This window comes from Haemorhous mexicanus, chromosome 5 (assembly GCF_027477595.1).
Source record: "Haemorhous mexicanus isolate bHaeMex1 chromosome 5, bHaeMex1.pri, whole genome shotgun sequence".
In the NCBI taxonomy this organism is placed as follows: domain Eukaryota; kingdom Metazoa; phylum Chordata; class Aves; order Passeriformes; family Fringillidae; genus Haemorhous; species Haemorhous mexicanus.
In genome coordinates, this window is record NC_082345.1 from 72,011,592 (window position 1) to 72,035,354 (window position 23,763).

A 23,763-nucleotide genomic window follows, 5' to 3' on the forward strand; every position below is an offset into this window, starting at 1 on the left:
TGTATTTGTATTTGTATTTGTATTTGTATTTGTGTTTGTATTTGTATTTGTTTTCCAGGAAATCTGCTGGAACAGGAGAGGCTGAGCCCATGCCCGTGGCCTCTTGGAGTGTGAATGGCAAGAACATGGATTGTGCTGAAGAAACACTGTCTGCAATATTTGCTCTTCTTTCCCAGTCTTCACTATCTTCTCAAATGTATTCCAGAATCAAAATATTTCTTCATCTTTATTCCACCCCTCACTTGTCTTCCTGCACAAAATCCATGAGAGGCTGGTGGAAGAGAAAGGGATTGGAGAGAGTGGAAGGGAAAGGGATTGGAGAGAGTAGAAGGGAAAGGGATTTGGGAGGTTCAGTGATGAGTCCCCAGCACGAACCAGTGAAAAGAGTGCTGGTGCTTGCAATAGGGCAGAGAAGAGCTGGGGTCACCTGTGGGAAACCATTTCTTCCCCAGTGTGAGATCACCCTCCCTGCTCCTGCAAGAAGGGATGCTCACAAAATCAACCTAGAAACTTCAAACCTTGGCTCAGAAATGTCCAGAGAAAGGCAAATGGAGACAGCACTTGCATCTGAGCATGAGGGGTGAGGTCGATTTGGCAGCCCGGGTGCGGGGATGGACACAGCAGCGTTTGGGGTTAATTCCAAAAGGAATTTGTGGAAAGGACAAAGTCCAGGACTGGTTGCTGCCTCAAAACCGGGATGTCCTTTCCCTCTGCTGTCCCCCAGACCTGTTGAATGTGTGTGCCCTGCACCAACCCCCACCTCGGAGGATGCTCCAAAAGCATCCACTTGAATCCTCAATCGCCCAATCGCGCCTGCAGGGAGACGGGAGCTGGGGCTCCAAAAATCCCCATCAACGATGCTTTACACACTCCCTGAGCAGGGCTGCAAGAGGGGGGGCAAAAATCCTGAAAAATTCACCCCCAGCCCCGCTGCTGAGCAGATCAGGGTGGGGAAAGCTCTGGGATCTGCGGGCGGTCGGAGCATCCCGAGAAAGCCCGAGTGCAGAAATGAGGATTTATCCCCATCCCTCCCACCCCAGGGGATTTTTCTGACCCCCTCCCCGAGAGCAGGACCAGCCGGGAGGGGGGCACGGGCAGTGGTGTCTGGCATGATTTTCCAGCCCTGCAGCAGGGCTGATTTTCTCGGGCGGGGAGAACAGAATATCTATGCAATCTGAAAAATCCCGCAGTGTGGCTGTACGTGCGAACACCCCCGCAGCAGCACCGGCGTGCAGCGCGAATCCCCCGCACTCGCCAAAGAAAGGAAAAACCATCAAATAACCCGAAAGGGAAAAAAAAAAAATCCCATCCGATAACCCGAGGAGCAAAGCAGGGAAAGTTGTGCGTGTCCCTGCGCGCCGGGAGGGCGGAGGGTGCCCACCAGTTGATTTTAGATCCCGCCTTGCGCCTTCGCCGGCTTTTCGTGATATATTTTATTTATTTTCCGCAACAGGGAATAAACAGGTAATGCCGGAGCCCGGCGAAGCGGAGGGAACGGGCGGGCTGAGGGATGCGCCGCGGTTTTTGCTTTCCCTCTTTTCCCCATCTTCTTCCCCCATCTCCCTCCCTTGGAAGTTTCTTGGCGACGCGAAACGAGGAGGAAAAGCGAAATAAAAGGTTGTGGTGAGGGCAAGCCGGGAGGCAGCGCTCCGGTGTTGAAGGCTTGGATTTGATGGTATTTGATGGTATTTGATGGTATTTGATGGCATTTGATGGCATTTAGGGCGCGGGCGGCCAGCCCGGGATGCCGTGCGCGCTGCCCCGCGCCGCGGAGCGCGGCCGAACCGCGGCATCGCTTCCACAGTGGATTCCATCCCTGCCCTCGCCCGTGGAGCCCAAACCCACGGAGGAGGCGCGGCTCAAGGCGCGGAGGCACCGCGGGCGCGGAGCAGCCGGGGCGGTGCGGGTTGGGATGCGCGCGTGATTATTATTATTATTATTATTTTTAAAAATCCCTTTTCTTGAAACTGCTGGAAAAGGTCAACGAAGGAGTTGGCTGCTAAATATTAAAAGGGAAAAAAAAAAAAAAAAAGCAGCGAGAAAGAAAGAAAGAAAGAAAAAAAAAAAGCCCTAAAAAGAGCGGCAGGCATGCGCACTGCGCGGATGCCATATTGGAACGAGCCTGCCGCGGGTGCGGGCGCAGGCACGGCCGGGCTCCGCTCCGCGCAGCACCGCGCACCGCTCCGCGGGGGGAAAAACGGGAAAAACACCCCAAAATAAGCCAAACTCGCACAGGTAAGGCGCTGCGCCCCGCAACCACCCCTCCCAAGCGCTCCTGGCTGGCATTTCCCTTTATTTTATTTATCAGGTTTGGCAGCGCTTGGGTGGAGAGGGTCGCTTTCCCCTTTCCAAGATGTATTAAAAATTCTTTTCCATTATTATTATTTTTTTTTTTTTAAGCGCGAAAGATGGGTGTGGGTATTTTATCCCCCCGTTTTCCAGAGGGTGAGCCCGCGGTGGAGTTGTGGAAGTGCTGGCGTGCCGGGGCTGAGCCCCCGGCCGGGACCGGCGCTCGGAGCGCGGCTGCCGCTGCCCGGCTGCGCCCCGCGGGCCGGGAGGCTCCGCGCCTCCTCTCGGATGCATCGCAGCCGTGCGGGGCTTGCTTTTACCTCGGCACATCGCATTTTAGATGCTCTCATCTCCTTTTTTCCCCTTCCTTTCTTCCTCTCCCTTTCCCCCCTTTTTTTGCTTTTTTCCCCCCCTTTTTTGCTTTTTCCTCCCTTTTTGGCTTTCCCCCCCTTTTCTTTTGCTTTTTCCCCCCCTTCTTTTTTTTTTTCCCCGTCTTTTTTTTTTTCCTCTATGATTCCCTTTCCCCATGTTTCTTTTCCTTATTTTAAATTTTTTTAATTTTTTTTTTTTAAAGTTATACCTATCGTTTTTCTGCTTTCCTGCCAAACGCTCGTGCGACCTCCTTTCAGATTTACAAGGCTGATGCACATCTCTCGGAAAGAGTTATTTTGGGTGTGCGGGTGGGTTTCTTCTGAATCTGCGAGGGAAAAGGAGGTGGGGGGGGGGGGGGAAAGCTGCTGCAGGAGGCGAGAGGGAAGGGGGGAAAGAAAAAAGAAAAGAGAAGAAAGCAATCAGCTGTGCCAAAATGTGCAGCCCTGATCTAGACATATTTTCCCGTAGCGCTCCCGAACTGCGGTAAATGAATATTTATAAAGCTTGTTCAACATGGCGGGTTAAGGTGTCTTCAAAAACTGCAAATAAACATTTTGAGAGAAGAAAAAGAGGGAAGGCGCTTGGTTCAACTCTCTGTTGTTGCTCGGGGAGGTGCTCTGGGTGGAGGGATGAGGATCCAGCGCGGAGGGATGAGGATGGGATCCCCAATTCGGGATCCTCCCCCCTCCGGACCCGGCGGTGGGAAAAGCGCCGGGGCATTTCTGTGTGCTGGGAAGGGACGTGTGGAGTTGGAACCGCGGCCGATTTGCCTTTGAATGCCAAAATCGTAGGCGTGCCATGAGAGGGGAAAAAAAAAATAAAATAATGCGCCGGGAGACGGAGCGCTGATTTATTTTGCATTAGCTGTAGACATGTCGTGGGATGAGATGTCCTGTTGGAGCTGTCAAACCTTCCTGGGCGCAGTCAGCTGGGGATGGCTGGGGTGGTTTTTTTTTCGCTTTTTGCATGTTTTTGTTTGGCAAAAAACCACTCTGGAATTGCTCCACGCGGAAATTGGGGCGGCACACAGGCGGCTCGGGCAGTGCGAGCTGCATCTCTCTTGCAGAGAGACCCTGAAAACCCCCGGGGACGGAATCGCAGCTTTTGCAAAGCGAGGGACGGAGTTTGCAGAGAGTTCTCCCGGAGTTGTTTGTGCCCTTCCCGGCTGCCTTTTCCAAAGGCGTTTTCCAGGGGAGTGGAGGAGTGAGGCTGCCTGAGAGGCAGGAAAAACTTCCCTTATGCTGTGCAGGGAGCGCTTGGGTGCTGCTGTTGCTGTTCCACCGTGGTTGTAAGGTGTTAATTTTGGAGCATCCGCGTTCTGGAGAGTGGGAGGGGATGGGATGCTCCAGCACCGCGGGCTGTCAGTGCCTGGGTGTGGATGGAGGAGCCAGGGAGAATCCAGGAGTGGCTGAGGAGCTGCTCTGCTGCTCATTTCCCTGTGCCTCTTGGAGATGCTGCCCAAAACCTGGGTTTATTTATTTTTATTTTATTGGTTGGTGATGCTGTTTGCACACCTTGTCGTGCAGGGTGAGGTTTCCCATTCCAAAAGGGCTCTGATCCATCAACCCACCCATTTCCCCCTCCTTTCTCCAGCCCCTGCCAGGACCAAGCTGGCTCAGGGATCCAGCAAACTCCCATTGCAGGGTCCACTGGTGGGGAGGGTGGCAGAAGAGAAGATGGGGGTGAAATTGTGATTTCTTACCAAAATAGCAGAAAATGGCATTAATTATAAGCAGAGAGGCTTGGAAGGCAGTTATCAAGCTGTGCTGGGATTTTAGTGGCAAAATGCAAGAGCTGCAGTGGGGTTTTCTTTGGGGTGGGAAGGGATGGAGCCATTGCAGAAGGGGAAGGTATCTTCCCTCTCTGCCCCCATGCATCTCCCCATCCCCAACTTTGCTGTCCCTTGGACAGGACAGCTTCTAAAATCAGTTTGTGCCCCTGGTGCTCTGGGGAAGAAGGTGTGGTAGCAGAGTGGTGACCTTGTTTCTGAGCAGAGCAGCAGCTTCACCTGATTGTGTGTTGGAGATGTGGAGATGGAAGGGATTGGGAAAGCTCTGTGGAGATCCCACCTTCCCCAAGGAGTTTCTTCTTCTTACACAGGGAAGGGTGCTCACTAGGATTTAGTGCAATTTGTTTTCCCCTTCTAGAAGCCTTTAGGTGAAAACAAATTTGATTTCCTTTGCTGCTGGCAGAGTAAGAGCAGGTGAGGCAGGTTCTTTCCCCGGAGTTGGGACTGTTGCCTGGGTGAGCAGGGATGCAAGTGGCTTTTTCTCTCCTTTTTTTTCTTTTATTTTTTTTCTTTTTTTCCCTCTCTCCAACAGATTATTTATGAAAGGAAAGAAAATATCCTCACAAGTCTAATAACTCCAGTGCTTATAAAGGATTAGGTCCTAATAACTCCTGTGATAAGATGGAGGCTCGGTGTAATCTGTTTCTAAGTGAGAATCTAAAAGCCATTTAAATAAAAGCAGCAAAGAGCTGTTGAGAGATTGGTGCCTTGTACACAGCAAGGCAATACCTTTTTAATGATTTTTAAGAGGTGCACAGGGTAGTGGGACAGTAAATACATTATAAGCAAGATGGTATAATTTCAGTTCTATATTGAGAAAACGTTTGCAAATATTCAACAGATGTTACATGTGGCAGAGGTGGAGAGTGTGTTTTGCACAGATGTAGGAACATCTGCAGAAGACAGTATACAGTTATATAGCTGTGATTATGAGTGATAATTGACTGGCTGGACAGGCAGTTGATGTTTTAATGAAGCATTTATTAAAACTTTATGGAAGTGTTACTGGAAATAGGGTAAACACCACAACTGCCAACACTTTGACTGGAGATGATTTCCCCCCACTCCTGGCTTGTGCTGTGCTGAGCTGGGGTATTTTGGGTCACTGTTTCTGCCCTTTCAGAGCCATGGGATGCTGGGCTGAGATGAGTGAGGGCATGTGATGTTAACCTTGCTGAAGGACAGGACATGGTAGAGAAGGTGCCACCTTGTTTCTCCAGCAGATTTTGGGGAGAAATTCTTTGCTGGGAAGGAGGTGAGGCCCTGGCACAGGGTGCCCAGAGAAGCTGTGGCTGCCCCTGGAAGTGTCCAAGGCCAGGTTGGATGGGGCTCTGAGCCACCTGGGATGGAGGAAGGTGTCCCTGCCCATGGCAGGGGGCTGGAATGAGATGATCTTTAAGGTCCCTTCCAGCTCTAACCATTCTGTGTTTCTGTGAGTCTTCAAGGGCATTTCACTGCTTAAATTCATCTTGGTGTGGGGTAAGCAGAGTCATGGAGAGCATCTGAGGGGGTTTGCAAGGATGGTGATGGGTGAAGGAGGTGGCTTGTCCCTGACTGTGTCCAAGTGGTAAAATAAAGGAGTTGTGAAAAACTCCAGAACTTGTGACAGATAGCCAGAACAGAAGCAGAGGAACCAGGGGTGTGTTCATGAGGGTTCACAAAAATAAAATAATGTGGTGACCACAGGGTCCATGCTTTAGATGACCTGAAGGTGTCAGAAGTATTTTACTACTATGAATATTGATGCAGAGTCCATCAGCTGGTGCAGCAGGGTCCTCAGTGCTGAAAATGAAATGCTGTGATGCCACCTGCAAATATGAGTTTGTTCTGTCATTGTAACATCTGGCCCCTAGGAGCAGAGGTTTTTTTGGGATTAGAGTAGCTGATGGTACCTTGTCAATATTTAAAGCTCATCTTTTGAAACTGTTGATCTTTGCATGACAGACCCCATTGAAACCTGTCAAATCCATCCTATGGGTTTTTTTACCACAAGATTTCTCTTTTCTTTATTTTCTGTTTCTTGGGGTATGACTCCTACAGCGGTTAAAAATGTTGGAGTTGCAAAATAAGGAAATACAGAAATAAGAGCGAAGACTTCTCCTCTGACATTTAAAAAACTCCTGAAAAAGTTTATTTTGAGATTGGCCTTTTGTAAGACCTCAACAAAGCATTCTTGTGAAGGCTGATTTGGAAAATGTGTTCACAGTTACTCCCATTTCTATGAATCAGAAGTGTTGATCTAAAATAAAATAGTAATAAAAAGGAAGGAAAAAAGCCTAAAACCAAGCAGCTCCTGACAGCTGACCCAGGGATCAGTTCTGAGTAGGTGTGAGGCTTAAAAAAAGTATGTACAGAATCCTTGCTATTTTTACTCCCAGTTCCTGCTTTCATGACTAATACTCCTAGCATCACTGGGTGGCTTGTGCAAAAGAGCCATCTTTTCTTGGGTAAAGATCTGAGACTCAATTTGAATAAAAGTTAATTAGAAAGTCTTGCATTTATTTGCTTGGCAAGGAAGTGGAATTCCCTCCTAAAATCCAGGAGGTGGCATTATGCCTGCCCCTGCTGTGTAGGAGATCAGCCAGGACAACCACAGGCTGAGGATCCTTAAAGTCTGAAGGCTCCTAAGTCCTTTGTGGAGACTTTTGGGTAGAAAGCCATAACTCTCCTAGGTGCACCAAAAATACACCTTTAAAGAAAGTTCAGGAAAAAGCAAAAATGAACTGCTTCTTGGAAGGTGTTTTGGGCAAGTGCAAGTTCAGGCTCCAGGATGCTTTGTTGGGATGGTGGTGAGGCATCAAACGTGGATGCTTTGCAGGAGTTCTCGTGTTCACATGAAAGGGAGTCCAGTTTGTTTTGCCTTGGAGAAATGGGGTGGAATTAGCCCTGTAAAAGTGACTTGTCCATGAGTTAAAATGTCTTGTGCAGTTTGGTTCTGGATGGAGCTTGGCAGGGCTCTGCTGGCTGCCCTCACTTGTGCTTGGCGAAGGGAAGGGTCCTCCTCTTCCTGCTGCTGTGCTGGGAGGTGGCTGGAGATGGTTGTGAGGGCTGGATCTTTTTGAAATGTTTTCTTTTTTTGGCAGATCCTGCCAGTCAGTGAAGCTGTTTCTGGATGTGGAGCACTCACAGGGATGTGTGTGTAGGACTAAGCCCAAGTGCTGATCAGCTGTGCTGTTTAAATGAACCAAGCAGTGCCAAGATGTAAAATGTCATTTTTTTTTTTTCCTAAAAAGTGTTGGAATCAGATGGCAGATGTTTCCTGGATTCTAGTTTGCATCTTGTATTTTTTTTTCTTTTTTTGAGAATGACTCTGCTGCAAAGACACACAAGGCAGAGCTGATTGCCCTGGACAATGGGAGTTTGCTTGATGAGGGACTTCTGAATTGGGCTCTAAATTAAGTCTGTGAAAACAGTGTTTTGTGTTTCCTGCTGGGTGACTTCTGTCTCTAGGCTGATTGGTCCCACTCAGGGGGTCTGACTGATTAATTTGGTCCATGTGGCTGCTGTTCTGAGGTGATAAGCATCACACGGTGGGGGCTGGATCTCTGTGATCTTTAAGGTCCTTTCCAGCCCACTCCAGTGTGCTCTGTGATTTTGCCTAACAAGATGAGGTGTCTCAGGATGATCAAGCAGCTCTGTGTCTTCAAGTTACCCATCTCAAATGTTTCAGCTGTATTTCAAATGTAGAGGTGGGAAAGGACAGAGTGTTGCACATGGTTGTGTCTGTGCTTCTTCCTTGCAGTTCTTTCTCATGTTATAAAGGGCATCAAGGACATTGTCCCAGTCTTCTTCACAGCCCTGGTTCAGCTGAGAGCTTTAGAAGATGCCCAAATTTAAATATGCTATATTTCCAAATGGTTGGTGTAAGTTGGGTGCTTAGCATGGGTAGAAGTGCTTTACCAAAGTGGGGGGCAATGTCATGGGAATTGCCTGTTGAGTCATGAAGGAGGTGCAGACACCTGTTAGGTGACAGAGCAGCTGGAAACAGGAAGGATTAGTGTGTGCTGACCTCCCTCTCCTTGGGAGACATGCTTTGTGGGGTGCTGGAGGTGGGGATGTCCAGGGTTCCCAGGGCAGTGGCAGGAGTACAGGTGGGGCAGCAGTGTCCCCTTGCTCCTGCTTATAAAATGTCCAACTCGCTCAGGAGAAGGAAAATTGAATGGAAAAGTGCTTTAATTTTTGAGGTTTGATCTAGTCCTTAGAGAAGTTTGGGGCAGGTTTTGGTTTGGAGTCTATCTCTAGGTCCTTAGGTTTTATTTACACATAGGACAGCCAAGAGGGTAATGTGTACCCAAGCCTGGGTGTCTGCCTGTCATCTCTCTCTCTTTCTTTTCCTAATACTGCAGGGCTTTTTGCTGCAAACAAGTTAACAGTCCCTAATTAGGTTCATTTTACTTTCTGTTATCTTATCTTACTACCATTTATCTCTGTGTGTATCCCAGACTCAGGAGTGTGCCAGGTAGGGAGGATGAGAAAATTGCTTTGTGGAACAGGTTTGTCTCTGTTGGCATCAAAAGTGTGAAGCTTTTGGCACCAGTGCAAGAAGAGAGGAGAGCAAGGACCAGCTGAGTTACAGGAGCTGCCACCACCTTGAACAATCCCTTCTCCACCATGTGTCTTCAGAGAAGTTTGGTTCCTTTCCTTCTCTGACTTGGAGATAGACAATCCAGAGCATCCCTGCTCTGGTGGTTCCCTAATTTCCTGTTTTTACATGTTTTTCCTCCAGGCTTACTCATTTATTTTCTCTGCTGCACAAATGTTGACTTCAAGAAGAGAAAGATGAGCCCTATTGAGTGGAGCAGGGGGAGTGGAAGGGGACTTGGGCTGACCATCACTTACCCCAGGGCAGGATTAACTCTACCAAGATCAGTTTCTGGACACATTAGCATCCTGACTCCTCCAAAAAGCAGAGCTCTGTGCCCTTCCCACGGTGCATCCCACTTCTTCACCAAATTCATTATAAGTGATTTCTTCTCTTGCCCAAATCGTGTCCCCTCCCTGCAGTTTCAACCAAGCTGCCTTCTTCAATCCACCAAGAACGTGGAAAACAGATTATATTCTTTCCCCATTCAGCTGTTTTTTATGTATTTGAATATTGTGAACATTCCTGGTTCTCCAGAGTACATGGGATTTGTTTCTTCCACCCCAGAGTGCAACACAGAGCTGTTCAAAGCAGTAAATTTCCCTTATTAAAATCCTGTGGGGTCTTCAATATGAAAGAGAAATTGTCAGTTGATATAAGTGAAAACATTTGGCGAGGGATGCTCTCAAATAAATAATAAAAAACCCTCAGGAATTTGGAAGAAAAGGTCCTTTAAAGGTTTCCAACTGGTACTTTGAGAGGAGAGACAGTCCCTTTTTCTAGGAGGTGAAACTGTTACTTGATGTGTTGAATATCCCTTTTGAATGAGATTCCAGTGCATTGTGCAGATGCTCAGGGATGTGAGAATTGTGGCAGGCTGTCACTGGATCATGTCCCACAGGACGAGATCCCTTTTGTCCTGCTCCACGGACAGCACAGGACCACCTGGCATCTGAGCACCTCCCTTCACTGGTCTGCTGGAAGGTGCCCCTGCCCATGGCAGCAGGGCTGGAACCAGGTGATCTTTATGGCCTCTTCCAACCCAAACCATCCTGTGACTGATGCAGCTTGTCTGCTGGGAAATTTGGATATTGACAGCATTAGCAGGTGCTGTGCAAGAACAGGAACCCCCTGAGGGTTGTTCATCTCATCTGAATTTCAGGTGTCTGAAATCAAGGCAGTCATCCTTTGGATGTGATTTCTCTTGGCTTGGTTTAGGCTGGGTATTTGGAAAAGGTTCTTCCCCCAGAGGGTGTCTGGGCACTGGAACAGGCTCCCCAGGGAATTGGTCACAGCACTGAGCCTGACAGAGACCATCAAGTGTTTGGACAACTCAGACACGTGGTAGCATTGTTGGGGTTGTCTTGTGTAGGGCCAGGAGCTGGACTTTGATGATTCTGGTGGGTCCTCTCCAACTCAGGACATTGTGACCCTGCTGCCACTCTCAGGTGTCACCGTGCTGAGAGGTGAGACCATCTCCAGGCAGTGCTTGTTGCTGGGTTTTGGAGGGGCCAAAATCAGTCCCAGATCACTGGGATTAAAATCTATTTCTCCACCATTCAGGACTCAGCATTACATTGGCACACCTGGTTCACTGTTCAGGCTGGAGGTTTCCAGGCTGCAGGATCTTTTCTGTCTTCCTTGTGTCAATCCCGATTAACCAAATGTGCATTGGAGGGAGAAAATAAGTTTTCTAGGAGTAGCTTTAAGGAAGAGCCCTAGGGATGCTGGATTTGTGTATGGTTAAGGGACCTCTCCCTACAGAGAATCACTCCAAAGGAAGAAAAACCAGGATGGAGCTGACAGGAGATGAGAAGTGTAAAATGGTGTGAGGAAGCCAATGCTGTGCTTGTACAAAGAGCCAATATTGATACAGATGACAAGGCAGGGCTGAGACTGACAGCCGTGGGAAGAAGGAAATAAAAGAGATTCTTTATTATATTGCCTGGCTTTTCCTGCCTGTGAGTTAAGAGCCTGGATGTGAATTAAATACCAAGGGAATGGGAGCTGCGTGGGGGGAAGAATCGGATCAGTCTGAGCCACCACTGTGCAGAAACAATGAGCAAGGGATCTGAAACCAGGGAATTCCCCCCTCCCTGCTCCTTCACATGCATTTCATAGGATTTTCCTTTGTGCTGCTGCCTGGTGTAATGTCACCTTGAGACTCTTTTGGTGCTGTTTCCCATCACCTTGTTCCCAGGCAAACCTTGGTTTGGTTTCCAGTGGATTTCACACTGGCAGAGGAGTTGGAGTACAGTGGTGTGTGCTGCTCGTGTAATGTTGGTGGTTGCAGGCCAGCCAGTGTGCTGCTGCTAACAGTATGGCTGGGGACTCTGTTTGAAGTGTTAATTAGCAGCAATTAATAAGAAGTGAAAAATTAATACCCTGTGTTAGCTTTCTTTGCTAGTTAGTTGTATCAACACTAAAGCTCAGCGCTGTTTTGACGCTGGTGTTTGCATAAGTTTGGTCTCCTTGTCACATGCTGTTGGGAAAACACTGAAGTGCTCTCCTACCATAACTGGTAAACTTGTTATTCCCAAAATAAGCCAAGTAATGGCCTCTGATAGATCCAGTTTCCTTGGGATATGCATGCTCTCAACATTTCAGAACCAGTAAGTTGTCCATAGCTCAAGCAAAAAATACATTAAAATAGAGTTTAAAACCCCAGAAGTGTTGATGATGTTGCTGAATGTGCCTCAGAGATTCTGCATTTCCCCCTTCTAATTGAAGTGGACTCAAAGCCAGTCTCAGATGGGGCCACTGAGGATGGGTCCCAGTTGTGTTGCTGACACCTTGGGCAGGTTGCTGCTGATTTGCCCATCCACTTTCCATTTCTGATGGGAAATTCCATGATCCAGGGGTTTGAGTCCCTCTCATGGGTCTGGTGGCAGATTTGGGGCTTGGCTCTGTGGAAAAAAAAAAAGAAGCAAATACTGCTGTTGTCTGATTGGGCACCTTCAGCTTTTTGTCAGCTCATAACTCTGTTTTATCAGCATCATAGAAGCATCACAAGATTTAACTACAATACTGAGAGGATTATGTTTCTTCTTGGTATTTATATTGTTAACCCTGAGCTCTCTTTAAGATGATGGATTTGTTGTGTTTAAATTGATGCCTCTGTTTCTCTCCGTTCTTTGAATTCTTTTTGGTAGACCCAGGTTATCTTCCATCCTTGTCTGGTCCCTGGCAAAAAATAAAACAGCCACATCCCCCCAAGGTTTAGCTTCAGCATCTCCCCTCCTCTCATATTTAACAAGCTTGATGTAAAGTCCTGATACTTAGCTAATTTATTATTAATGATATTTATGGAAGTGTCTCTATCAAAGGAGAAGTGGGGGGTTTTTTTTGACTTTCAGTAAACTGACTGCTCCTAGTTTCATGGTTAATTGAAACTTAATATACACTGGGGATGAGTGATGTGTATGTTCTGAGGTTAGCTGGGCTCAGAATACTCGGAGTCTATAATACACTTAATTCATTAGCAAGTCTCATGTCAACAGAGAATAAAGATGTAGTGCTGTGGCAGTGGGAAAAGGGTCATGTTTGTGGAGTACTTCAAGTTTGCTGAGCACTCTGTGAAGAGACCAACAACCATATTGCTCTGAGCTGGGTTATGATCTTCATTTTTAAAAATACTCCTTTTTTTCTTTCATTAGCAGATTCCTTTGGGGTGGGGAATAAAAATTTCTATCTTTGCCTGAAGAGCCTTTGGTGGGGGTTGAATCACCTGCCTTGGTAATTTGCTTCCATCAATGATTTTTTTTGGTGAAACATCCATTTTTTCAGGTTTTAATTGCAGCTGTGATTGCTCCAGCAGACATTTCCACCATGGTCCAGCTGATGGGTATCAGACACTTGACATGCTCCTCACCTTTTTCAGTTCTGATATAACTGCTCACACACATCCATTTCTTCTTTAAAATTACCATAGGAGCTGCCTTAAAAACTGGGAGTGAGAAATCCACAGCAGAACACTCTCCTCCTTTCTATTTTATAACCATCATATCTAGTCTTCTAGAATATGCCTCCAGAGTAGTAAAAGCTGAAAAAATCCCATATATTTTTACAATCTTATTACATCCTGCTTTGCCTGGCCTCTGGCAGTAAACTTCTTTCCTACTTTTAGTCACACATTTTGCAGAGCATTTGGCACAGTCCTCTCTGTCATGCAGGATTTGGAGGCTCCTCTAATAAGCAGGACCAGTCCTCCCCATCAGATATTCTGGACACACACCTTCCCTGCTGCCTGGCTTTGCTTTAGCATATCTTGTGTGAATAGCTGCTTCCCTCTGTGCCCATAACCCAGCTCTTGGTTTCTCTTTTTCAGTCGTCCTTTGACACCTCATAATTCATCAGCATCTCAGAGTTTTACTGAAAAGCTCACTGTGGAGTTGTTTTTAATCTACTCCTAAAGGTGTATCTTGGGGTGTTGCTTGTCTGGTGGCTTAGTGTGGCTGGAAATATAGTTCTCATTTAGCCTGGTGTCTGATGCAAGGTCTGAGCATTGTGCCCTTCCTTATACTGTTTTTCATTTCTGTGTGTTTGTGTTCAACTTTGAATTTACTATGCTCACTCCTGCTAGAAGAAACTCCTCTGGTAACACAACCCAATTTAAAATCAGCTGCTATTTCCTGTCCTGCATGTTGAAACTGGTACAGTTACCTTAGGTCAGTCCTCATTCAATAAACAGTTGCAGCCAGCACTATTTCGTGAAGGTATCTGCATTTTGCATGCTCAGTTTTATTTTCTAGAGTTACTCCAGTCTCTTTCTCATGAGTATTTTCACTTCAGTGTTTCCTCTGTTTCTCTGTCACAGATCTCCCCCTATGGAAGTTTGAATATTTATGGAGTGAGATGTATCTCACAGTGTTAGTCATCAAAAAGCTGTAAATCAAGGGCTGAAATGGCTGGAAGTTGGTGGAGATGGCTTTTTTAGCATGGGTTGTGCTGCTTTGTGGGCTCATCCTTCTCTCTCTGTTGGTGAGCTAGAGGGAACTTGGAGGTGTGCAGCCTCTGGATGCTGTTTATTACCTTATTATCTTCCCCATTGTCATTAATTTTGGTGTTGTTCTTATGATACTATTGCCACTAAGGTCCTTTGTTGTGGTTTTCATCCAACCTCAGCTTCAGGCTGAAGACAAGAGCAGGATGGAAGGGTCTCCATCAGAGGATCACAGAATTATTTAGGTTGTAAAAGACCTCTGAGATGTTTCATTCCAACTGTATCAAGATGGGGTGGCATGAAAACCATCAGGAAAGGCTGAGGGAATGGGTTGGTGTACCATAATCACTCATTGCTTTTGTTTGAAATTTTCCTTGTAGCTTGTCCTCCTTGCTTCAGGATGAATTAGGAGGGCAAAGCCTCTTCCTGTGAGCCATGGAGACGAGGGCATCCTTCATTGCCAGCATGAGAGAGACCCAGCAGCTCTCCCCAGAGCAGGATCCCAGCCCAGCCAATGGTGATGGGGAGCAGTTTGATTCAGGTGAGTGTTGGGGTTCCAGTTGTGGGTTTCTCTGGGTCTGGATTGAAGGCACTTGAGATGGCAGTTCATGTTCAGACTCAGGTGTTTATTATTTCTTATCAGTAAAACAGTCTCACTACTGGGAGTTTGGCAGCTTTTCATTAGAGGGCACAAAATGGCCAACAATCTCTTGTTTCAAGGTCTTTTAAGACTGAACTATCCAATTAAGAGCTGACACCTGGATTATTTTCCCTTTTAACCCAATAACTGATCCCACAGAGCCCACAATGGGGACTTTTCTGCCCAATTACAAAATGCCACCCAAACCCATGGAGAAGGAGGAAGAAGAAGGTGAAGAGGAAACCCAGGATGACACCCTGTGCCCTCCATCTTGCTTCCATCCACAACACACTAAAAATCCCAAACCCTCAATTTCTCACCCAGTGACACACCTCCACTGCTCTCTATAATCTATTTCACACTTTTGTGGATTCCAGTCTATCCTGAAGTCTGGGAAACTTTCTCCATGAATGAGGGTCAAAGTCAGTGCTCCCCTGGGGGTCAGGGCACCCCAGAGAGACAGAGAAATATTCCCAGTGCCCTGGGTTTCCACAGGTGAGCTGCTGCACTCCTCACTGCTGCAGCTCCTCACAGGTCGAGCTGGGAGCCAGGGAGGCATTGGGAATGGTTGTACAGCTCCAAGCCCTTTTTTTGGGTCTTAGGGGTTGGACTGTGTCCTGTGATTGATGGGAAATAGGAGCTTTTCCTCTTCTGGACCTCTTCTGCAGTATCAGCTATTCAAAATTTAAACAAACAGCCATGGAAAACCTTTCCCAAGGCATCATACTGTGTTCTCCCAGCTTCCCCACCATTTTTTATTCTGTTGAAATTGCGTGATAAAGAGAGACAGAACAAATACTCAGAAATTTACAGCATTTCTCCTTTGTTTTGACCTTCGCCCTCATTTCCTTCCCTGTTTTTTGGAGTGCTTTAGGTGAGGGGGTTTCACAAGCACTGAGCAGAGGAGAGCTGGTCACATGTTGTCCCTGTGCTCAAGACTGGGTACTTTGTAGTGCTCTGGGATGGGCTCCTGAAGGTGTGAGGATCTGCTGTGCTAAATTTGGGTGTTCTGTGGTAGATGCAGAAAAGTAAATGCTACATTCTGGTGATTTCTGATGGAGTCAGGTGCTTTAACTTCCCATCCAGCCTTAGCAGGAGGAGACTGTGTCATATGGTGAAAAAGTTCATTATGGCTAGACCTAAACTACTTTCTTTCTGAAGCCAAGGTTTTCCCTGCTCCTCCCTCAGCAGGTCAGAAATTTGGCCACTCAGCCTTCAGTTTCCTCACTTCTTGTGGCAGCTCAGTGATTTTCCTCTTTCCTTGGACACCAGATCCTTGGATTTCCAGAGTGGACACATCTGGGCTGGGCTGGTCTCCACCGTGGTTGAGAGATAGGAATCTCTAAGGTGAGATTCAGTTGGCCAGCCATAGACAGTTTTTTGGGAATGAGGAGAACTGGCCTGCAATGCCTAAATTTTGGTGGGGGCAAGGATTTTGATGGCTCTCCCAAGGCTGTGCCAGAGGTTTGTGGTTGATCAGGTGTCTCCCCACACCTGTTGTGGGAGCATTTCAGTTCTCTATTCACTCAAAAAGTCATGTATATGTATCTAGGTGCTATAAATAAGATGTCCAAGCAATTTGCCTTAAATACTTTCTCCTACAGTGAAGCCTGGGGGGAAAAAAAGTAAAAATCAGTGTTTCTGGAACCACAGGGTTTGAGTCTTTTATCCCTTTTCTTTTCCATAGCTGAACGTTCCAGGGGGCTGTTAACAGCTGGAACAGTTGCATTTTTATAATGTCAGTGCATGAGCACTTTAAAGCCATTGAGAGGCTCACAGATAATGACTTGTTGATTTTATTTGTCATCCTGGGCTTGTTTATACATCACCGTGTTGTAAAGCAGCCAGCCTTGACTCTTTCATTAAGAAAAAGCTCTGGACCTAAGTACCAGTAATTGGAAAGGGAGCTGGTATGTAAAATAGGTTTAATGGCAGATTTATCACCTTTCAGGGTGTCCTGTGCTCCTCAGCAGTTGGGTTTTTGTGATGGATGAGGAGATTGGTGTGCAGCCCTGTTGCATGTGTGGGGGGTGTTGGGCTGGTCCCATCCCTGTGCCACTCTGTGTCTGCTCTGGATGCCCCCCTGCCAGAATTCCAGCAGGGAACAAAGTCCATTGGAAAACCATTTTGAAAACATACAATCCCTTCAGAATCCTTTGTGGTGAAATGAAGCAAAATAAACCAGTGATGCTGTGATAAATGAGTACTCTGACATTATTTTTACAGACCTTGTAAAAGTAATTTCCTGATAAAGTCTGCAGATAAAACATGGTGGAGGAGCCAGGCTGGTGATGTGTCAGAGAGGAATGAGCTGACAGTGAGGGAAGGATGCAGCTCTCACTCTGCCTTGCCTCTGGGCCTTAAAACCTCTTTATTTGGGTTTAGAAAGGAGAGATCTGGGTGGTATTTTGTTAAACAGGTGGTGGTTTGGGTTTTGCTGGGCAGCATGTGAAATAACCTGCCAGTGAGAGTCTCTGTGCTGGCCTCTGGCAGAGTAGGTCAGGGTTAATAAGGTTGTGAAGGACTTGATGCATCCATAGCTAGCATCTAGTTCTATTTGTTAAAAAGCTTTTTCCAAATTCTGGAGAAGACTCTGACCCCCCTGGAGACATTGCTCCTTGCAAGGGCTGGGGATGATGCACTGGAAAACCTCTGTGGGGTGAATCTGTCCTGTAAGGCTGCTGAGGAAGGCTGGGGAGAAGGACACACGTGCTGAAGGAGGGACTTGCCTTGACTCACACAGGAGATGAGAGCAAAAACAGGAATAAAAACTGGCAGTACACAGAGAGCATCCTGGGCTGTGGGAAAGGGAAATGTTCTGACATGGAAGTGCCTGACCAGGAGAGAAGAGAGCCCAGGGCTGACCTGGAACTCACAGAATCACAGAATTATTTAGGTTGGAAGAGACCCCTAAGAGCTTTGGGTCCAGCCATCCTCCAGCACTGCCAAGAGCACACCCTAAGCCATGTCTCCAAGTGCCACAGCTCTCTGTCTTTAAAATCCAGGGATGGTGACTCCACCACTGCCCTGGGCAGCCTGTTCCCAATGTCCTGGCCATGTCCTGAGGTGGAGATGCCCTTGGGATGGCTGGAACAGCCCATCCCTACCCCACAGACACAGGTGGCAGGAGAGATGAGGCACAGGGCACAATGCACTTCAAGCTTTTCCTGTCAGGTGCTTCTGACCTTCGGTGGGTTGTGCTCAGGGAGAAAGTTGCTTTAGCAATTTTAAGCCTGGAATGGATAATCATATCTGCCCATCTACTGATGCTCTTGGTTTTAGAGGCTCAGCCTTTGAAATCTCTGCACACAGCTCTTCTCTGTAACATTAGCTCTGCAGGGTTGCAGGCATGAAGGCTGAAAAATATCCCTGTTCATCCAAATTGCCTGCCTGCATGATACAGAATTTTTCCACCAAGCTCCTACCTTGTGGTTAAGTTGTGGCTTATCATTCAGTCAAGGTTGAGCAAACCCCTCATTCTGGGTCAGATATCTCAGGTAGAGCCAGCTTCTGAGCCTGGAGGTTTTTGCAGTGATTGCAAAAATCAAAACAAAGCCCATTCTTTATTCTGCCATGAATTTGTCTATTTGTGGGTTGTAATCATGGAATTGGGTTATTTCTTGCTGCGTTGGAGGGTCATCTGGTAGCCTCTTTATCACTGGAGTAAGTGTTGATTTGCATCTTCATATTTGAGAAGATGATTTGAGTTTAGGGCAAGGAGTCAGACTTGATGCAGCAGCATGCAAGTGTTTAATAGTGTTGACAGCTCAGTTTTGAACTCCCAGACAGATCTTTACCCTCCACCAGCTCTGTCTCAAAAACCCTCTTCTGTTCCCCTTTTTTCTCCCTCACCTACATGAGTCTGGTGCCACAGGCAGCAAATAAAAACTGTGTCTTCCCCTTTTAATAATGAGAGATTTCCCCTTGCACAACATAATTTTCTCTGATCCTGGAAACTGGAGACCTGTAGCAATAATTGCAATAAATTAACCTAGCCTTTTTCTTCATAAAACTGTCTGGGGAGGGTTCTTAATTCAGTTTGTCATGAGTCACTTTAATTACATCATGACCACACTGATGAATGCTGGGGCAGGTAAAGGGTCTTGCAGAGTTTGCCTGATAAATGCTTATTGCAAAGAGCTCATTGCCAGACTGTAAATATTTTTGCTCTGGGGATGAAACTGGGCTTGCAAGATTGCTTGGGAACAAAATGAAAACAATCAGATTTGGCTGATTTTCTGTAAGTGAAAGAAGATTTATTTTTAATTTTTGCTGGGTGCGTTTCAGAGATGGTTTGGGGGCTTGGCTCTGCCCCAGGGGGGTTCTAAAGGAAGAAAAGAAAGAGTGGTCATGTCCAGCCCTTGCTGTGGGGCAGAGGTGTGGATGGAGGAGAGAGGACACAGAGCCCCAAATCTGAAGGGGAGCAGAGAAAAAGAGGGCAGTAGGGGTCTAGTGAGGTTTGGGGAAAGCAGCTGTAGTTTCTAAAAGGGCTTTATCTGAGATTTATGGTGCAGTGATGCTGAGGAAGGAGAAGAAGGGAGTGAAAAAGGGTCTCACTCACCCCAGCTCAGCCAACAGAAGCATCTTCTGATTTATCCCTGGGGCACTGCTGTAACCCCCAGGGCTGGGGGAGCACTTTGAGGGCACAAGGACATTGCACCTTGGTGGTGGTGGGCAGGCAGCCACCTCCCTCACAGCCAGGGAGGCACCACATGCAAAACAGAAGAGCCCAAGTGCCTCTTGCAGTGTGTGACAGCTCTGTGCCCCCACTGCCATGGAGGCAGAGTCATTTCTGCTCTCAGTGTTGGCTGCTAAAACCCCAGAGTCTGCTGAATTCATAGCAAGAGCTGGTCAAAACACAGATCCTTAAAGCAAGCTTTCTGTTTTCCCTTCTGTTGGTGTTTATACTGGTTGCTATTCTCACCCTGAACTCTTTGACACAACTTTTGCCTTCTTTGGCTGTGTTTTAGGCTGCTTCTCTTTCTCTCATTTTTTAATTTTTTTTTTTTTCTTCTCTTGAACAGATGAGGGCTCCAGCATTGAGGATGCAGACTTCAACTGGGACGAGTTCCTGGAGGAAACAGGAGCCAGTGCTGCTCCCCACACCTCCTTCAAACATGTACGTGCTCCCTCTGAGCCCTGGGGGTGTTGTGCACCTTCCCTCTTTTGGATTTTTGGGGCTCCCTGGAGAACTGTAGAGGAGTCTTCCCGTTTTGGGGAAAAATTGTCCCTCCACACATGTGACAGCCTGAGTAGGAACAGCCCCCCAGCTGGTGCTAGGTGACCTTGGTGTGTTTGCAGTCACAGATTGGAGTTCTGTGTCTGTGCCACTCCCTTATCCTCTGCCTTTGCATCACATTTTCCATTTTTGAGGGGCTGTGTTGCTCTCCTTTTGCTTCTAATGCCCTCATTTTTTTTTTTCTCTTCACCTGTTTTCCCCTCTACATTCACTGTTGTCCATGCCAGCCTGCAGAGATGAATCTCACAGGAGTGTGGTGGTTCCCCAGAGCTCCTTTTCATGCCTGATTTACTGCCTGGCAGAGTCCCTGAGCACCAGAGTTCAGTGTGGCTCAGAGGAAACCATCCCTCCTGCCTGGAGGTGCTGTCTCAGAAGTGTGGGGAGCAGGGGCTTGGCCAGGTGCAGCTTTTCCTGGCTGATCATGGAGCATGCAGACAGCTGTGGTAGTGACAGGTCTGTGCTCTGCTCTGTGTTAGCACCAGCAGCATTTGAGGACCCCTCTGGAGATCACCTGGTCCAACCACCTTTGTCTCCAGGTAATTTTGTGGCTTGTTTTGTAGGGCTGAAGGAGCTGCTGGGATGAAAAAACCTCTCTTTTATCTAGTCTGCAAAACCAGTACAGTCCTCTAGTCCCTGTTTTGTTTTCATTTTAACAACAGTTAACCCAGAGGTGAAGGACCACAATTCTCTGTACTGGAGGTTTGCAGGGTAATGCTTATTGTGGAGTTTATTCTTGGTCCAGCAGCTGCTTGGAGGGAGCATCTCGTCCCAGATTTCTGCTCCAGGCTCAAAGTAGAAAGTTTTGTGCTTCATGAAGCCCTTAAGGATGTCTTCAGTTGTGTGAAGATGCCCAATTCATCCTGCTGATCCTGCTGACTGCAGGGTCTCACAGCACCTCAGTCCTGGAGTGTCAGTGTGGGTCAAATTGGTGCTGGGAACAGTCCTTGGTGATTGCTTCACAATCTGAAACTTGATCCTCAGAAATCTGGCCAAAAACCTGAAAGCTGTTGGAGGAGATTGTATTACCTGTCTGTCTGATTCTCCTCTTGATGTGATTTCCAGTCACAAGTCTCTTGGCTTCCAGGGTACCTTGTTGGTGTTATGGTGAGCACAGGGCTCAAAAAAGAAAACCTACAAAAAACCCCAAAAAAACAGCAAATGAATCACTCTCTGCAGGCATCGGGCTCAGGTGCTCTGAGCTGCAGCTGCCAGTCTGAACTGGGAAGAGGCCAGGAGATCCAGTTTGTACTGGGACATGGGCCAGTCTGTAGCCTGGATTATTTGTCAGGACTCTGAGCATTGCTGAGGTCCTGGTTTAGCACTGAGTAAAGCAGTGCATGTCACAGACCACCCTCAGTGTCACACCATGTCCAGAGGTCCCTCTCCACTGTTCTGTGCCTCTGGGCATTGATTCTGCTGAAAGTGCCCGCACCAGGAAAGGCACAGGGAGTGCAAATGATAAATGGGTTTGGCTGGGCAGCCCTGGGGTCAGAAGCTGGAGCTGGATGAGTGAGGGATTACTGCTGATGGACCAGAGGAGTATTTTCTCAGCAGCTTGGCATCCCCACATCTGTGAAATCCTCAGTTGAGCAAGCAGACCATGTTATATTTGTCTAGATAAATAAAAGAGCCATTTAAAACTGCCATTTCAACTGGAAGTCAGTCAGAGACAGGCTTACCTAGAGTTATAATCCCTCTGGATTTAGTAGCTGATAAGGTTCTAAGAAACTTGTGACAACCTGCCTTTAAAAATCTCCTGAGGAGTGACAGGTGACATTGTGGGTGGTTTTGTGAAGACAAGGCTGGCACCTGACCAGTGCACTGGCATCCACCTCTTCTGTATCAGCAGCAGCTAGAGGCATCCCACTGGTCCTTGGAGCACAGGCTGTGCTACAGCAGGCCCTGGTGTTCATCAGCAGTGTCCCAAAAGAGATGCACTGGCATCTCCAGTGCCCTAAGGCAAGTTACAGGTGCCCTGTCACTGCTGAGATAAGTGGAAGTCACATCTCCATCAGATGGAGGACAGTGACCCAGACAATTTATTTCTTTCAGTGACAGGTCATACCTTGTTTTCCATGGGGGAGTCAGTTGAGGCTTCAGCTGCTGAGGATGGGTGCAGTGGAAATTCTCTTCTTGGTCTGCTGGTGCAGCATTCAGCCCTTGATGCTTGTCAAGCCTCTAGAGGTGCTTCAGTGTTGTGATTTGACTAATTATTGTAGTTGGGCTTAACTCCTAGAGGTGCTCCCTACCTGCCTTTCTGTGCCCTGTGGTTTGCCTGGTGGAGCTGTGGAGTGAGAAATGAAACTTCCTTTGAGTTATGCTGACTGTGTCCAAGGCATTGGTGACTTTTAGGGGTTGAAGATGAGTGCCAGTCCGCTCTTGGATGTAGTACACCTGAAGGTACCACTCCTGCACTTCAGAGCCTGTGGGATGTGCATGATGGGATATGAGCCTGTGAAGTAGGACTGCAACTGCCCAGACAGATGGACAAGGAGGTGGTTGGATTAAGAAGCACAATCAGCTCATGTCCTGTCCCAGGGCTGCTCTTCAAGGGCAGCATTCCCAGGGGAGGGGATCTACCAAGCAGAAAAAGTGACACCATTCCTTTCTCCTTTTACAAGGTTGAAATCAGCCTTCAGAGCAGTTTCCAGCCAGGGATGAAACTAGAAGTGGCCAACAAGAGCAGCCCAGACACCTACTGGGTGGCCACCATCATCACCACGTGCGGGCAGCTCCTGCTGCTGCGCTACTGCGGCTACGGCGACGACCGCAGGGCTGACTTCTGGTGTGACGTGATGACAGCAGACCTGCACCCCGTGGGCTGGTGCACACAGAACAACAAGGTCCTGATGCCTCCAGAGGGTGAGTTCTGCCTGCTTTGCTGGGGACCTGTTCTGCTGTTCTGCTGGGTCTGGGATTATTGTGTTTGCGGGGTGTCCCGACGATGGGAGGAATAATGAATCTGACTCCATGTTCCCAGAAGGCTAATTTATCATTTTATGGTTCTATATTGTATTAAAGAATACAATACTAAGCTATACTAAAGAATACAGAAAGGATACTTTCAGAAGGCTAAAAAAGACAATAATGAAAACTCGTGACTCTCTCCAGAGCCCTGACACAGCTTGGCCCTGATTGGCCAAAGAGTGAAAACAACTCACAGAAACCCAATGAACCAATCACCTGTTGGGTAAACAATCTCCAAACACATTCCACATGAGCAAAACACAGGAGAAGCAAATGAGATGAGAATTGTTTTCCTTTTTCTCTAAGGCTTCTCATCTTCCCAGGAGAAAAATCCTGGGCAAAGGGATTTTTCCAGAGAATGTGAATGCCACGTGGGATGGGTACTGCAGGTCCTCGGCTGGTGTTGGGTGATGTGGGCAGGGTCGTGTCCCCACAGGATTCAGTTTGCCAGTCAGCCTCCAGCCAAGGAGTTTTTGCCCTAGTTGGTGACAACAGAAGGCACTTCCATAGGGAGATGTCTTTTTCCTGCTGAACTGTAATGCTGTGATTTTCACTCCAGGGAGAAAACTGTCCTGTTCTTGTAGAAAGGAGGGGTGAAATTCAAGAGTGAGAACAAACTAAAATAAGCAAGATCAGCTTGAGTGTAACCAAGATCAGAAGTTGACTTTGCACTCAAAAGTGTTTTGCCCTGAAAACTTAAAACCTTCCATTGCCAGACTCTGGCAGCTTTTAATTCCAGTGGTAGATCCACGTGATTAAAGACAGCAGAATTTGGTCATTATTGGTTAGGGCATGTCCTGATTGGCAGCTCTTAGGTGCACTAAAGCTGAATGGAAGTGTTGTAGGTTCCTGAGTGGCCCATGTGGAGCAGTTTGTTAATAATACAATTTGACCCCCAGTGTATATGAATATAAATAAATAAATATATATATATATGTATGTA

General features: G+C 47.3%; 1 protein-coding gene across 1 annotated transcript in view; it reads left to right on the plus strand.

Annotated features, from left to right (window-relative positions):
- The first annotated feature begins 2,099 nt into the window (after positions 1–2,099).
- SFMBT2 (Scm like with four mbt domains 2) overlaps positions 2,100–23,763 on the plus strand; it is a 110,176-nt gene continuing 88,512 nt past the window's right edge. Inside the window, exons 1-4 of the mRNA XM_059847544.1 lie at positions 2,100–2,235; positions 14,355–14,515; positions 19,639–19,733; positions 22,475–22,715. Coding sequence (XP_059703527.1) covers positions 14,410–14,515; positions 19,639–19,733; positions 22,475–22,715 — 442 coding nt within the window. The 5' untranslated portion in view covers positions 2,100–2,235; positions 14,355–14,409. The remainder of the gene's footprint in view (positions 2,236–14,354; positions 14,516–19,638; positions 19,734–22,474; positions 22,716–23,763) is intronic.